We start from the raw sequence: 15,400 nt of genomic DNA, 5'->3' as shown, positions 1-15,400 counted from the left end.
GGTGAACTATTCATCAACTCTGCATTACTGTAATGCATGGACAAGTTATCCATCAAATTCCTGGGGGTGAACTATTCATCAACTCTGCATTACTGTAATGCATGGACAAGTTATCCAGCAAATTCCTGAGGGTGAACTATTCATCAACTCTGCATTACTGTAATGCATGGACAAGTTATCCAGCAAATTCCTGGGGGTGAACTATTCATCAACTCTGCATTACTGTAATGCATGGACAAGTTATCCAGCAAATTCCTGAGGGTGGACCATTCATCAACTGGACACATAATGATGAAATGCAGACGTGCGGTAGGCGAATCCTAACACAAACAGACAAAAACCTCTGAGATCAATGTCTTGACCTCAACGCTCAGATCAACTGTCACAACGTCAGTCCCCCCATTGAAGCTCACTAGTGATGAAGTCATCTCTGTTTCAGTCATTGTGTAGAGATCACTATCAGATTCCCCCAAGATCAGGTTGATGGTGGGTTGTTCCATAAAAGCAGGTGGATTGCACCAATACTCGGGTTACCAGGAGTTTAAATATTTTACAGAGAAACAACAGCAGAGCAGTTAGGGACAGATTAAGTTAAAGGAAAACTCCACCTAAAAACTACACTACATGGCCAAATGTATGTGGACACCTGCTCGTCGAACATGTAATTCCAAAATCATGGGCATTAATATGGAGTTGGTCCACTATTTGCTGCTATAACAGCCTCCACACTTCTGGGAAGGTTTTCAACTAGATGTTGAAACATAGCTGCACGGACTTGCTTCCATTCAGCCACAAGAGCATTAGTGAGGTTGGGCACTGATGTTGGGTGATTAGACTTGGCTCGCAGTCGGCGTTCCAATTCACCCCAAAGGTGTTCGATGGGGTTGAGGTCAGGGCTCTGTGCAGGCCAATCAAGTTCTTCCACAACGATCTCGACAAACCATTTCTATATGGACCTCGCTTTGTGCGCGGGGGCATTGCCATGCTGAAACAGTAAAGGGCCTTCCACAAACTGTTGCCACAAAGTTGGAAGCACAGAGTTATCTAGAATGTGATTGTATGCTGCAGCGTTAAGATGTCCCTTCGGCCTCCCGAGTGGCGCAGTGGTCTAAGGCACTGCATCGCAATGCTAGCTGTGCCACTAGAGAACCTGGTTCAAGTCCAGGCTCTGTCTCAGCTGGCCGCAACCAGGAGACCCATGTGGCGGCGCACAATTGGTTTAGGGGAGGGTTTGGGTGGCAGGGATGTTCCTGTCCTGTCGTGCTCTCAACCTTTGCCTCTCCCGAGTCTGTACGGGAGTTTCAGCGATGGCACAGGATTGTAACTAGCAATTGGATACCATGAAACTGGGGAGAAAAAGGGGTAAAAAAAATAAAAGTCCCTTCACTGGAGCTAAGAGGCCTAGCCTGAACCATGAAAAACAGCCCCAGACCATTATTCATCCTCCACCAAACTTTACAGTTGGCACTATGCATTTGGGCAGGTAGCATCTGCCGAACCCGGATTTGGCTGTCATTCTGTGATCTTGTGTGGCCTACCACTTCACGGCTGAGCCGTTGTTACTCCTAGACGTTTCCACTTCACAGTAACAGCACTTACAGTTGACTGGGGCAGGGTAGACATTTTACAAACTGACTTGTTGGAAAGGTGGCATCCTATGACGGTGCCACGTTGAAAGTCACTGAGCTCTTCAGTATGGGCCATTCTACAGCCAATGTTTGACTATGGAGGTTGCATGGCTGTGTGCTCAATTGTATACACCTGTCAGCAACGGTGTGGCTGAAACTGGCAAATCCACTAATTTGAAGGGGTGTCCACATACCAAAATATACACTATATATATATATAAAAGTATTTGTTTCAATATATTTTATTTACTTCAAAATACAGAAATCATTCCCGTATGATGCATTTTGGATGATATGATGCTTCGTTTTCCATCATATAATGCGAAATGCATCATACGGGGATGATTTCTGTATTTTGAAAACTTGATTTTCCTTTAAGGAGGAGCAGGTGGATGGGAGGAGTATGAGAGGGAGGGTTGGTGGGTATGAGAGGGTGGGGAGGAGAGAATAATGTTATTGGAGAGCAGTGAGAGATTGAACTTGACGAAAGAGATCATGAGAAAAAAAGAAACACTGTCCTTGGAGAAACACCCTGTGTTTGGGCAGTCTCTGTAACTGTTCTAAAACACAACGTCTCATTACATTCAATGTAAACCAGAACTGAACTACTGTATATGAATGGGCCAAAGACAAAATAAAGAGAGAAGAGAGCGCTAAATTCTTTGTTTTTGTGATTTGAAATCCTGAGGCCCATTTCCTGCCATATCATAAACCCTTTCCTGTGCTGCATTGATTCCAGAGTGCGCCAGGTTTCCGCTGAGTTCCACTCTCTATTCCTAATCCACCGGCTTTGATGGGCGGAAATGGATTGTTCTTCAGAACTTGGCATCACATACTTCCTCCAACCCCCTCTCCACTCCAGCCCCGCCCTGACCTTCCCGAAACAGGGATCATGACCATTCCCTGTGGCATGTCCAGATCTGCCTGATAATGTACGCTTCCTGTTTGCAACCCAGCTCCCAAATCTGGCTCTGGAACACTGAAACACTTCCATGCTTTGCCAGGTTCCTAGATGACCTGTACTCTAGTTCCCTGTGGCTCAGTTGGTAGAGCATGGTGTTTGCAACGCCAGCATGGTGTGTGCAACGCCAGGGTTGTGGGTTCGATTCCCACGGGGGGCCAGTACAATTGTTTTATTTTTTTTAATGCATGAAATTAAATGTATGCATTCACTACTGTAAGTCGCTCTGGATAAGAGCATCTGCTAAATGACTAAAAATGTTAAAAAAACTCTGTTGTGTATATTATTCCTTGATGCTGCAACTGAATTGCCTCCACTAAATTGCCTCTCGCTATGTGCTTCTGGCCACATGAAGGAAGGGGATTTACAGTCACACAGATACAGAATTCTCAACGTGACCCATATCAAACACAGAGGCAGATGGAGCCAGAGGTGATTGGAGAGAGGTTATAAGAAATTAGAACAGCATGGAGAGGTTTGAGAGGTGCTGGAAAAGACATGAGAGAAAAGATGGATTAGGAGAGAGGGGTAGAACAAGATATTTGCAGACAGAAGCAACAAGAGAGAAAGGTGGGAGGATAAAGGAGTGCAGACAGAAGCAACCAGAGAGAAAGGTGGGAGGATAAAGGAGTGCAGACAGAAGCAACCAGAGAGAAAGGTGGGAGGATAAAGGAGTGCAAACAGAAGCAACCAGAGAGAAAGGTGGGAGGATAAAGGAGCGCAGACAGAAGCAACCAGAGAGAAAGGTGGGAGGATAAAGGAGTGCAGACAGATGCAACCAGAGAGAAAGGTGGGAGGAAAAAGGAGTGCAGACAGAAGCAACCAGAGAGAAAGGTGGGAGGATAAAGGAGCGCAGACAGAAGCAACAAGAGAGAAAGGTGGGAGGATAAAGGAGTGCAGACAGAAGCAACCAGAGAGAAAGGTGGGAGGATAAAGGAGTGCAGACAGAAGCAACAAGAGAGAAAGGTGGGAGGATAAAGGAGCGCAGACAGAAGCAACAAGAGAGAAAGGTGGGAGGATAAAGGAGTGCAGACAGAAGCAACCAGAGAGAAAGGTGGGAGGATAAAGGAATGCAGACAGAAGCAACAAGAGAGAAAGGTGGGAGGATAAAGGAATGCAGACAGAAGCAACAAGAGAGAAAGGTGGGAGGATAAAGGAATGCAGACAGAAGCAACAAGAGAGAAAGGTGGGAGGATAAAGGAGTGCAGACAGAAGTGAGATGAGAGGGGTGTGATCTTAGATGTTTTTCTATTATTTATTCGTCACCATGGTGATCTAACATGGTTACATAACAGTGGACAATCACGCCCCTCCCTCCTCGTTCCTCTCGTGCTTCCATCACCACCTCCCCTCCCCCAGAGAGCCCAGAGGCAGCAGATTAGCAGTCCCCTGCTAATCCCAGGACAAGGTCTAATTGTCAGGGTCTGGAGTGTGTGGCATCGTGTGCTGAGTGGAGTGTGTGTGTTTGTGAGTGTGTGTGCATGCGCGTGTGTGTTTGTGCGTACGCACAGATGTGAAGTTTATCATGTGTGAGGTCAGGAATGTACGTTAGTTGAGGCACACGCAGCCAAGTCATAGTGTTGAGGGTGAGCTGATTTGAATGAATGGTGTAGTAAAGGTGATAAGAGGCTTACAGTATCAAAATCCCCCTTGTCAAACCACTCTGTTCTTTAAGCCACAGATCACCTCTACTGTGCATTGTAGACTCTATATGGCAGAGCAAAAACCCTGTCAGACATCAATCAGGTGGAATTAGCCTGCATACAGTACATACTATATGTACACACACACACAATCTGTCTTTACCTTTAGCAGGAAGTTCAGTTGTCCAGAGTATTGGTACTCTGTGGATCTTGGGTCTTTCTCTTCCATTTACTGCTGACAGACAAGCAGAGTCACAGCTGTGCTGATGGAAGAGATCCAACTCACCAAACTCAGAGGTCCAAATCCCAAGCTCTTAGTTATGCTCTGAATTCTGAGTTCAAGATTTAGACTTCCCTGTTTTGTATTCAAAGTGTCGGAGTTGTGACTTGTGATCTGTGAGTGTACACTCCTGACCTGTGTTGGCTGGTGACAGAGCGCTCATCTCCTCTCCTTGTTTAATTCGCTCTGGCTCAGTTTCATCATGGCCACTTCAGCGTCTCTGTCTCGGATTGCAGCTGACACACACACACACACACACACACACACACACACACACACACTCTGACATAGGAAATAGATGTAACAGCTCCACACACACCTGGCTGATGTAACATACAGTAAGTAGGCTTCTCTGAAATACCTGCTGTTGAGAGAAGGAATCATGGTGGTGGATAACATCTGAAATACATATCACACTCATAACCAGCAGATATGGAGAGCACTCGGAGCACAACCCTGTCAGCATATCAGCTTCTCACAGTGAAATGAGTGTGTCAGAGAGAACAGATAAAGGGGTCAGAGTTAAAGCGACCCCAGGCCTGAATGAGGACGGCAGGACAGACAGACTGACACAGAACTTTGAGCTCTCTGAACACTTGTGGGCAAACAGACAAAACAAGTGAAACATCTGTCCCTCCAAAAAAAAAACAGCCTACTCGGGTGAAAGGAAAAAACGAATGAGAGGCAGAGAGAGAAGCTGAGCGAAGGGCAGAGAGAGGGAGAAAGGAGAAGGAGAAAAAGATTAAGAGCGTAGCAGGGAGAGATGTTTATATCACTAGGTCTTGGCAGGGTAACTATATAAATCTGCAAATTGAGACAGGTAGGCAGAATGCGCTCACCCTGGCATCTCTTAGTGCTGGGTTAAAGACTAGGTCCCTCTGCATTCAAATGAACCAGACGAATCAGACCTGAAAGCAACTCATTCTAACTACAATGGCACAAAACAAAATGCTTTGTCAAGCTCATGTACAAGTGCACACAGTCTTGCATTCTAGCATAATTCCAACTGTCAAACGTTTGGCAGTTAGTCCTGGAGAAAGATACTGTGGAAATTCATTGTAGTCATTTTTGCAACAGGCTGTCAAACAAACAAAAATGGACACTATTTGGCATGACAGGCTCACTGATTCTTCTTCCATACAGTTTAGTCTACATAGCTTCTGACGTCATTGTTTGCTAAGGAGAAGTCATTATTGCTTCAGCAGATACGGGATGTGGACTATAAGCTAACTAGACAGATCAGCTGATGTTGCAAGTTATACCTCACCATAGCAGGTGACAATTAAGATATCCCACACATTTTAGATATTCAAATCAAACTTTATTAGGGATATTATATACTGTACAGTCTATATTAAAGGGGAAAAGTGCACATACTTCAGTACAGATCGTTGACCTGTATGAGTACTATATTCCATAAGTCATCTTCAATAAAAGCACTGTATTAGTGTGTGAGCCATTGTGTGTCAAGACAGTAGAATGATGGATTTGTATAAGCGCAGTACAGGCTACAAAAGAAAAATGCTTTTTTCACATTGGTTTAGGATCATGAATAGAAAATCACATTCAGGAAACAAAAGACAAACTCAAATGGTGAATTGTCACATATTTCAGGGTGCAAAAAGTAATGTTTGTTTTGTTGCTGTTCCATCCACTTAATTTCACTTCCACTTCTCCATAGCATTGTAACATTAGACAAGCGTTTTTAGTCTTAACATTGTCTTAAAGGCCAACTACTGTAGAACCTGTTCACCTTGAAGATGTACCTTCTGAGGACATTGTGTAAATGTTCCCACACAGATCAAAAGACACATCTATAACTGTCTATATTTAGAGAAAACCCAGGGCTGGAAATACCAACTTTCATTGTATCTTGTCAGATTCGTTTGGTCTTCTCCTTTCACAGTAAATGTGTGTATTGTGCTGTGAGGTGTCCATACACACTCTGCCAACCTACATCGACTTCCTGTGTGTGAGAGAAAACAAAGCTTTCACCGAGTACTGGGTCAGACACTTTTCCAGCACTTGGAAATCTCACATTGTTCATATCCTGATTCTCAGGAAAGTCGTGATGGTGTTCGAAAATCATGAAAACCCCTTTCAATGGCTAACATAGCGAGTTGGCAATAGTTATGTTTTCTACTGCCCTCCTATGCTTATCCAGGAGATCCCTCACAATTTGTCCCCCAATTTTAGATCGCTATAGTGACAGTCAATAGGTTCCTGGGGACACACACACCCCTAAAGACATCTCTCATATGTGTGTGTCTGAGTCTAGCATCACACACACACACGAGAGACCAGAGCGGTCAGATTTCATTCCTTTATCATGGTTACGACCAGAGGACTCTCCACTTCCTGCTATCCCAGCAGCACCTTCTGCAGGCGGTCAGCGGGCACGCTGATCTCATCCTCTGACTCTGCGTCACTCTGGGGGTTGGAGCTGCAGGGTGAGGTGCATTCTGGGGAGCACAGGTAGTGCATGAGGGGCAGCCGGTACTTCCCACAGAAGTCCACAAACTTGATGTGGCGCACGCATGAGTCAAAGTACACACCTGTGGAGAGAGAAAGCAGAAAGACATCGAATAAGCACACTAAAATAGGACAGACATATATAATACATTATATACAGACAAGAAGACAGGTACAGAAATACAGACACACAGTCCAATGAGAAGCTAGTGTGTAGTAAACGTACCAGCACACTTAGGATTGGGGCACTTGCTGGCCAGGTCTAGGTAGTGCAGCAGGTGGCAGGGCATGTCGCAGGGCGAGTATGGAACGTTCCGGCTCTTGATGGTACGACCCGCCAGCTCCAGCAGCGACGGAGGGTCATAGGTCATTTCCTTGACGAAGCGCACAACTAGGGGGTTGCCACGGAGACTGAGCTCCTGCAGGTGCACCAGGCTGAGAATCTCCCGGGGCAGGTAGGTCAGCAGGTTGTTATGGAGACTGAGGGAACGCAGGGAGTGGAGCCTGAGGGGAGAGAGATGGCATGGTCATCGTTATTATAGACAAAAATCTAGACTTTGTTTAGGTTATGATAGTCCATGATGGATGTGGTTCTGTTAACCAGTTGAGTTGTTGTGGAGGTATGCTTTGAATATGGTTGGGTTATCACAGTCTTGTGGCAGTATTATCGTGTTATGGTTATATTACGGTTGTGTTTACCTGGTGAGCTGTGGCAGTATGCTCCAGATAGGGTTGTAGTTGTGTTATGGTTTGCTTTATGGTTAGCTTTATGGTTACCTGGTGAGCTGCGGGGGTACACCCTGGATGCGGTTGTCACACAGGACCAGGTAGCTGAGGTAGGGCAGGTTGGCCAGCTCAGGAGGAATAGAGGTGATGAGGTTACCACCCAAATACAGAAGCTCCAGACTGACAGAGAGGTTTAAATATGTTAAGCATCATATCAAGTGACAATTAACATGACAGTAACAAGTACAGCATGAACCCAGATGGTCTTTGGGACATCAAAAACACCATAACATACTGTTTACTGGGCAGTTCCAAGTGCATATGCGGCTAGCCATGTTTTGACACATCAGTACTACACTGGGGTTCCCATGTGTTGACATAGATGCTGTATGTGACAGCGATGTGTTAACAGACTGAGTGAAAGGCATCAAAGGGCTCGAGCAGTGGAGCTGCTGAACAAACAGTTTGAAAGGGAAGACACTAGAGAGACACACACTGACACATACCACAGAGAAGTGCCGGAATTTCTAGCTCTGTCTTTAGCCTGCCTGCGTGTGCGTTTACTCTGACTTGCGTAGAGGCCGCCAGAGGTAGAGTCCAAAACATTCTCTCATGGCTAGAGTGAAGTTTAGGTCGAGTGTAATCAAATGTCTGCTGCTTAGCCTACACCATAACCATGTGGGGTAGTCCCATACAAAACAGATGATGACTGAGGCAGAGAGAAAAAGATTAGATAAATGTATTATCCACATCTCAAAACAGAAATGTACACATTCTCAAGTGTTTCATCACATTCCCTCTGAAAGGAAGAAAGAGTGAAAGGACAGCTGAACACTGGGAAAATGGAGAGAGAGAGGGGAGCAGCAGGCAAAGAGAAACAGGGAGTGAAAGGGAGATGTAATTGCCTGACACTGAAAGTGAGCCGTCAGCAGAACTGATGATACAGCAGCAACTGGGACAGAGGAGGCCATTCTGTGTCCTTGGCACATAATGGCCTCCTCTGTACAGTTACCCCACACGGGTGGGTGGGGCCCCTGGAAGTCAAGCCCTGGGGCCCCTGGAGCTCTGTTTCTGGGTAACAATTAAATAACTGATTATTTTAAATTAAAATGATCAGAAAGGTGCCTCCAGAGTGGCACAGAGGTCTAAGGCATTGCATCAGTAGAGACCTGGGTTTACAGCAGAGACATTCAATCCCCTCCTGGCTCAAGATCCCTGTTGCCTAAATGGTTATGTGCACCCCTCCAAAAAAACATGAATTATTGTTAGTATTTAAAAAAAAAAAAAATTGTGCCCCTTGTGTGCACTTCTGGTAATACCGTATTCCCCAGAATGGGACAGAAACGGTGTGAAAAAAATCGGGATACTGTCCACCCTTATTTGAAACTTTGTTATTGGTCTATTAACAAAATTGACCACATGGTGACATCACGATGGAAGGCCAAAACTCCACCCCACCAAAATTGGATGAGATTTCAGGCAGTCCTTTCAAAAGCTCTTACAATAAAAAGGGCATTATCATTTTCAAAGTTTACAGTATTATTCCAACCCGTGTCAAATTGCGTTTGAACTTTTTTTCTTCTTTTAAATATACATTTTGTATGCACTGGCCCTTTTCCTTCTCAAGTGGGGTTACACCAACTTTCAAAGCAGTGTAACTTTCTCCAACTACAGACTATAATATACAATTTTGAAGCTATGAGTCCACTTTTTCCTTTGTTTAATAAAATATAAAAAAAATCCTACAATACAAAAAACATACACCTACAAAATGACATCACACAAACAGCAACTACATCACATCTGCCCAGACCCTCATGCTCACACCCCAATCTCCAGCACACTTATTACTCTCCGCCACATGGCCTCAAACTGCACCATTTGGTTTTTCTCCATCGCCCAAGCACTTTCAACATTTAGATAATGAAGCATTTGACCTTTCCATTGTGTTAACGGAGGATTGGTTGATTTCCAGTGTTAAAGTAAAAAAATCTTTCAAGATGATTAACAAGAACAAGTATCTTACTGCATCCTCATATGCCATGGCTTGAAATTTGCAGACTAATAGTTCTGACATCCAACTTTCTAACTCTACCCATACCTTTTGGACTTTATAACATTCCCAGAAGGCATGGATTACTGAGTCATTGTAGTTTTACACATTGTGCTGTGGAATTTGTGAATTTTGGCCATTGTATAATAAAATCTAGTTTATACTGGAATAAGCATACATTTTCGTTAATTAATTATGTTCCAAAATTCCCTCCATCTTGTGCCAATTTTTTTTGTATAGCTTAACCATTATTGGAATATAGTTCTGACTCAAATAGGATTCCCTCAAGTTTGTTCTGATGTCCAAAATATTGTGAGTTGATACAAGTCCAAGTCTGGAAGGTTAAAACCACCCTCAGACTTAGGAAAGTTTTACATCTTCCTATGAGTTTTATTTGCCCATATAAAGTATGTTATGACCGGGCATACTTTTTAAAGAATGTCACTAAAAAGCAATGATCAAATCAGTTGATGACAGTCAGCCAATAGGGTCAGGGTTAGTGAACTATTAAAGCCAATCAGGATCTATTGCAGCTGAAGTCAAAGTACTTATACACTTGTCTTTGGTTAGTCTATAAATAGGCTACTGTTTATTACTGCTTGACATGACCCACATCGAGGTTGCACCCACTGATCTGACTTTACAATGCCTTCTCTTTTATAATGTTAATTGGCTATATAGTCAGAACCTAAACTGTGCTCACTGATATTAGAATAATGTGACCTGTATGGGGGAGGGGTAGATGGAAGAATGAATTGATCTTCAGTAGGTCACTGTGACCTGTGCTAAGATACCACTGGCAGACTTGTCTCAGGGTAAACGCATGACATGAGAAATAGACTTTCCCAGATAACATTGTTTTTTACTATCCTGGGAACACACTGCCCTTGCAGTTTATACAAACTTGGCATTTTTTCACATATTAAACCACGAGAGGCTTGAATGTGTCTGTGTGTGTATCATGACATCTTTGCATACATGTGTGACTTGACTATGTGGAAGTGAGTGTTTGTGTGGAATTGATAAATAAGAGTTAGTCATCCCAGAGGCTGTTACGTGTAAACTGTACAATGTGTACCCCACTACATGAACCATATTCATGTCCTCCTCTGAGCAACTTAGGCAGTCAGTCATGCCCCGGCCAGAATAGATCCTGACCCTACACTTGATAACAGTTGCACTGGGGTCGGACAGCTTCCTGTTTAGATTAAGACACGGCGGAGCTGGTGTGAGATATGGTTCAGAAAACATACCACAATCCAGGGATAAGAAATGTGTTGTATTCCAAGTTCCCATTAGGAGAGAGAAGAATGAACGACTGAATTTTTTATTTTATTTTTAGATGTTCTCGGTGTAACAGTTGGCATAATGGAACAATTCAGAGTTCAATGCATTTCTCATCCCTGAATTGAGGTACATTTTCCGAGCCATATCTGCCGCCGCTGTGTCTTAATCTAAACAGGAAGCCTGTCCGAACCCAGTGCAGCTGTAAGCAAGCGTAGGGTCGAAATCTATACTGGCAAACCCAGGCACAGTGTTGGTCAAGGCCTGATTGCATGGTAATTGTGATTAGCTGCAAGTTGTGAAAAGTATACCGTTTTCATTTCCTGAAAAACCTACAGGTTAGGACTTAAAGTCTGCTTCAGTGTACTGATACAGTAGCCTACTGAAGGACTGAGGATGTGTTAAAATCCATTTAACCATAGTCCTGGCAATCAAGGGAGCGCATTGTTTTTGTGAAGGTAAGCATCCATGGAAGTAGGCTACAAGACAGCACAGCTTGCTCCCACCGCTCTGCCTCTGCATTGATGTAATGGCATCACTTAAGCCTTTACAACAACCCAAACCCCCAACAGCAGTGGCAGTTGAAATGGCCTGTACCCACTGAGCTCACTCGTCGCCCGTAAACCTGACTACACTAGGCCTAAGCTGGCCATTGTGACAGTATCAGGCAGTTGACACTTTTGCTAACTATGTGAGGTTGTGATGCAATCACTGTGGAACGATAGTAACGTGTTACTACAGCCACAAAGTCATAAACCCAGCCTATTTAAAAATATGTTTGAATTTAATCCTAACCCTAAACTTAGCCACACTGCTAACTGTATGCCTAACCCAAACCTTAAATTAAGCAAAAAAAAAACAGCAAAGTCTGGTTTCCCTTAACTTTTATGATAGGCCCATAGCCAATTGTGACTGTGCTATCTAGTGGAAACCATGGTGAACTGCAACATTGTAACAAGCTAATGCGACAACGCCGTAGCTGTCTAGTGATGGGCATTCAACGGTTTCCGTGAGCCAGCTCATTTGGCTCCGTTCACGTAAAAGAGCCGGTTCATTTGGCTCCCAGACGGCTCTTTGTTCAAAATGCTTAAATCGACCTGGAACCACGAAACAAATGCAAATCGCCCATGTAAAGCCAAGTAGGCTACCATTATGTCAGATCGTGAAATATGCGTTGAAATACATGTTTAACTGGCCACACTATTAGATCGCTTGAAAAAGGAAGTTGCCCCCCAAAAAATTCACAAAAAAAACCCCAAAAACATTCTGCATGGACCAAATTTACGCGCTCTCCCCACTATTTATTGTGTCACCCTCTAGATACTTATTTTGTAACTTTGCAGAAACACGTTTTGAGCTCAAAACGGAGTATGCAACTCGGCGAGCCAAATGGACAGCTCTTTCACTAATACGATTCGGTCCCCGACGTTCAACAAGATCCGTTCGTTTGCGAAAGACCCATCACTTTCTTTAGCAGCTGGCGAGGCCGTGCACGTCAAGTTATGTAGTCTACATACCTGGTTAAGTTTTCTATTTCTGCAGGAATACTTTGTAATCTGTTTCCCCCAAGGGAAAGTGATTGTAGCCGCTGCAACTTCATGAACTGCGCTGGCATCTCCTCAAATCGATTGCCACTTAGATTCAACACCTCCAACGGCAAAGACCCAAACTCCTTAGGCAGCGAGAATTCGTCCAGACGGTTGTTCTTGGATATTAGTGTTCTGAGCTTGGTTAACCGAGTAATGTCTTCACAGATGACCGATAGTCCGTTGTTGCTAATGTCCAGAAACTCGAGGTTGTAGAACATGCAAACTGATCCGGGCAGCGAGGCCAATCGATTGAAGCTTAGACACAACTGCTTGGTGTCTCTCTTTCGCTCCTCGCTGATATTGACCAAGCTCAAACTGTTCAAATTCCGACGCGACAGGTCTAAAACACCTTCACAATGACCGTTTGCGGCTCCTTCATGCAAATCCATTTCGTAGTGTAGGCTACTCTTCAATATTCTGAACAACGTGGTGGTTGCAAACTCTTTATGGGAGTCCAATGGCCCCGAACTGCTGTCTGTTTCAAATCAATATTCCTTGCAGTGGCCGAATGGTGGCGACCCACATTGTCGCTAAGAATGTATTCCCAAGCAGTGGGCTACAACTGCATCTGTCAGGAAATAAATAAACCTGTGTTGGTAAATTACACTTGGAAAAGATGACTGTGTGGAATAGCTCTCTATGATTTGTCAGAACATGGCTGGTACAATTGACAAAGCAACTGTTTAGTATATATATAGTACATGTTTCGGGGTTGGCCAGTAGTAGCTCCGCCCTAAATTAACCCTTTCATTGTTTTACATGCATTATCTAAGTTGGATCTGATCTAGTTATAGAGTAACATCACGACGTTTGTCACCGTTTACTAGTAAACAGAATAATCGTTGTGCATAAATGTTGTAATGGGTGCATAAAACTGGGAGAAAGTTGAAGGTGGTAATTAACTCAATTTGCAGTCTGCTCCCTGGTCCCCTTGCCCTTGGATATTATGTAATCATCCAGTAATATTACATTGTGCAAGAACGCCCACGAGTGTGTGCATTAAAAAAAAGAAGTGGTGCTTGCACAACTTGGTTATAAAAGCAACCTAAATTCCCCCATAACACACAATGCTGCCTAGCAGAATACAAAAATATGCACTGTTTGCAATGCTAAGTGTCTTAAAAGCTATTTTCAAATTACAGCCACCGTATGGACCAAATGGAAGAATGAATTGATCTTCAGTAGGTCACTGTGACCTGTATGGGGGCGGGGGTAGATGGAAGAATGAATTGATCTTCAGTAGGTCACTGTGACCTGTATGGGGGAGGGGGTAGATGGAAGAATGAATTGATCTTCAGTAGGTCACTGTGACCTGTATGGAGGCAGGGGTAGATGGAAGAATGAATTGATCTTCAGTAGGTCACTGTGACCTGTGCTAAGATACCACTGGCAGACTTGTCTCAGGGTAAACACATGACATGAGAAATACAGACTTTTTCCAGATAACATAGTTTTTTTACTATCCTGGGAACACACTGCCCTTGCACTCTATACAAACTTGCCATTTGTTCACATATTAAACCACAAGAGGCTTGAATGTTAAGGGACTTAAAAGGTATTCTCAAATTACAGCCACTGTATGGACCAGATGAGCAATATCAATGGAATGTAGGCTAGAGTTTCTGTAGAAAACCACAACAGCAACACTTCTCGTATAGACTGAGCTCTGACGCATGCATGTGATTCATTTAATAAGTGTCTGGACATGAAGGATCACAGACAGACAGACAGACACACAAGCACAGACACACATTCACACAACACTGACAGACACCTAATATACGATATTATCACAATACTTAGGTGCCGATACAATATGTATTGCGAGTCTCACAATACTTTCGATTCTATATGTATTGCGAGTCTATACTGTGACTTTCTTGCGATTCGATGTTCCAAACATATTGCTCACCATCTGACTGGTGCATAGGGACAAGAGAGAGCCACGAGAAAACAAGTTTTGATCAGTCATGGAAATAAAACGTGAAATCAAATGGGCTCCTTATTTAAAAAGATGATGGAGAACAAGCTATGAAGGAGAAATACTGGAGTTTTTGTTCAGGTACAGCAAACTAGCTAAAAAATATTGTGAAATTGTATTGCGAAATTGTCAAATTGATATCATTTACATTTACATTTTAGTCATTTAGCAGACGCTCTTATCCAGAGCGACTTACAAATTGGTGCATTCACCTTATAATATCCAGTGGAACAACCACTTTACAATAGTGCATCTAAATCTTTTAAGGGGGGGGTTAGAAGGATTACTTTATCCTATCCCAGGTATTCCTTGAAGAGGTGGGGTTTCAGGTGTCTCCGGAAGGTGGTGATTGACTCCGCTGTCCTGGCGTCGTGAGGGAGCTTGTTCCACCATTGGGGTGCCAGAGCAGCGAACAGTTTTGACTGGGCTGAGCGGGAACTGTGCTTCCTCAGAGGTAGGGAGGCGAGCAGGCCAGAGGTGGATGAACGGAGTGCCCTTGTTTGGGTGTAGGGCCTGATCAGAGCCTGAAGGTACGGAGGTGCCGTTCCCCTCACAGCTCCGTAGGCAAGCACCATGGTCTTGTAGCGGATGCTAGCTTCGACTGGAAGCCAGTGGAGAGAGCGGAGGAGCGGGGTGACGTGAGAGAACTTGGGAAGGTTCATATCATACCCTATATCGCCAAAATATATATATATACATACATATCCCAATATGTATGTAACATACATTCCCCCTCCCCATCACTACACACATAAACAAACACACTTACGAGAGATTGAGACA

The 15,400-nt window shown here is 43.8% G+C and overlaps 1 protein-coding gene across 1 annotated transcript; it reads right to left on the bottom strand.

Moving 5' to 3' along the window:
- Positions 1-5,811: 5,811 nt before the first annotated feature.
- Positions 5,812-13,309, bottom strand: lrrc58b (leucine rich repeat containing 58b). The gene is made up of 4 exons (XM_014174157.2): positions 12,565-13,309; positions 7,762-7,890; positions 7,211-7,488; positions 5,812-7,067 (listed from the first exon to the last, which is right to left on the bottom strand). The coding sequence occupies exons 1-4, from the start codon at positions 13,023-13,025 to the stop codon at positions 6,874-6,876; spliced, it is 1,062 nt and encodes a 353-aa protein (XP_014029632.1). The 5' UTR covers positions 13,026-13,309; the 3' UTR covers positions 5,812-6,873.
- Positions 13,310-15,400: the final 2,091 nt, after the last annotated feature.

Source organism: Salmo salar, chromosome 25 (assembly GCF_965601325.2).
Source record: "Salmo salar chromosome 25, fSalSal1, whole genome shotgun sequence".
In the NCBI taxonomy this organism is placed as follows: Eukaryota; Metazoa; Chordata; class Actinopteri; order Salmoniformes; family Salmonidae; genus Salmo; species Salmo salar.
This window is presented reverse-complemented; position numbering and strand designations above follow the sequence as displayed.

Coding starts and splice junctions, on each gene's coding strand:
- lrrc58b (XM_014174157.2), bottom strand. CDS start 13,025: ATGGATTTGCATGAAGGAGCCGCAAACGGTCATTGTGAAGGTGTTTTA. Junction 7,489..7,761: donor GTACCCCCGCAGCTCACCAG/GTAACCATAAAG, acceptor CTCTCCCCTCAG/GCTCCACTCCCTGCGTTCCC. Junction 7,068..7,210: donor CCCCAATCCTAAGTGTGCTG/GTACGTTTACTA, acceptor CTCTCTCCACAG/GTGTGTACTTTGACTCATGC.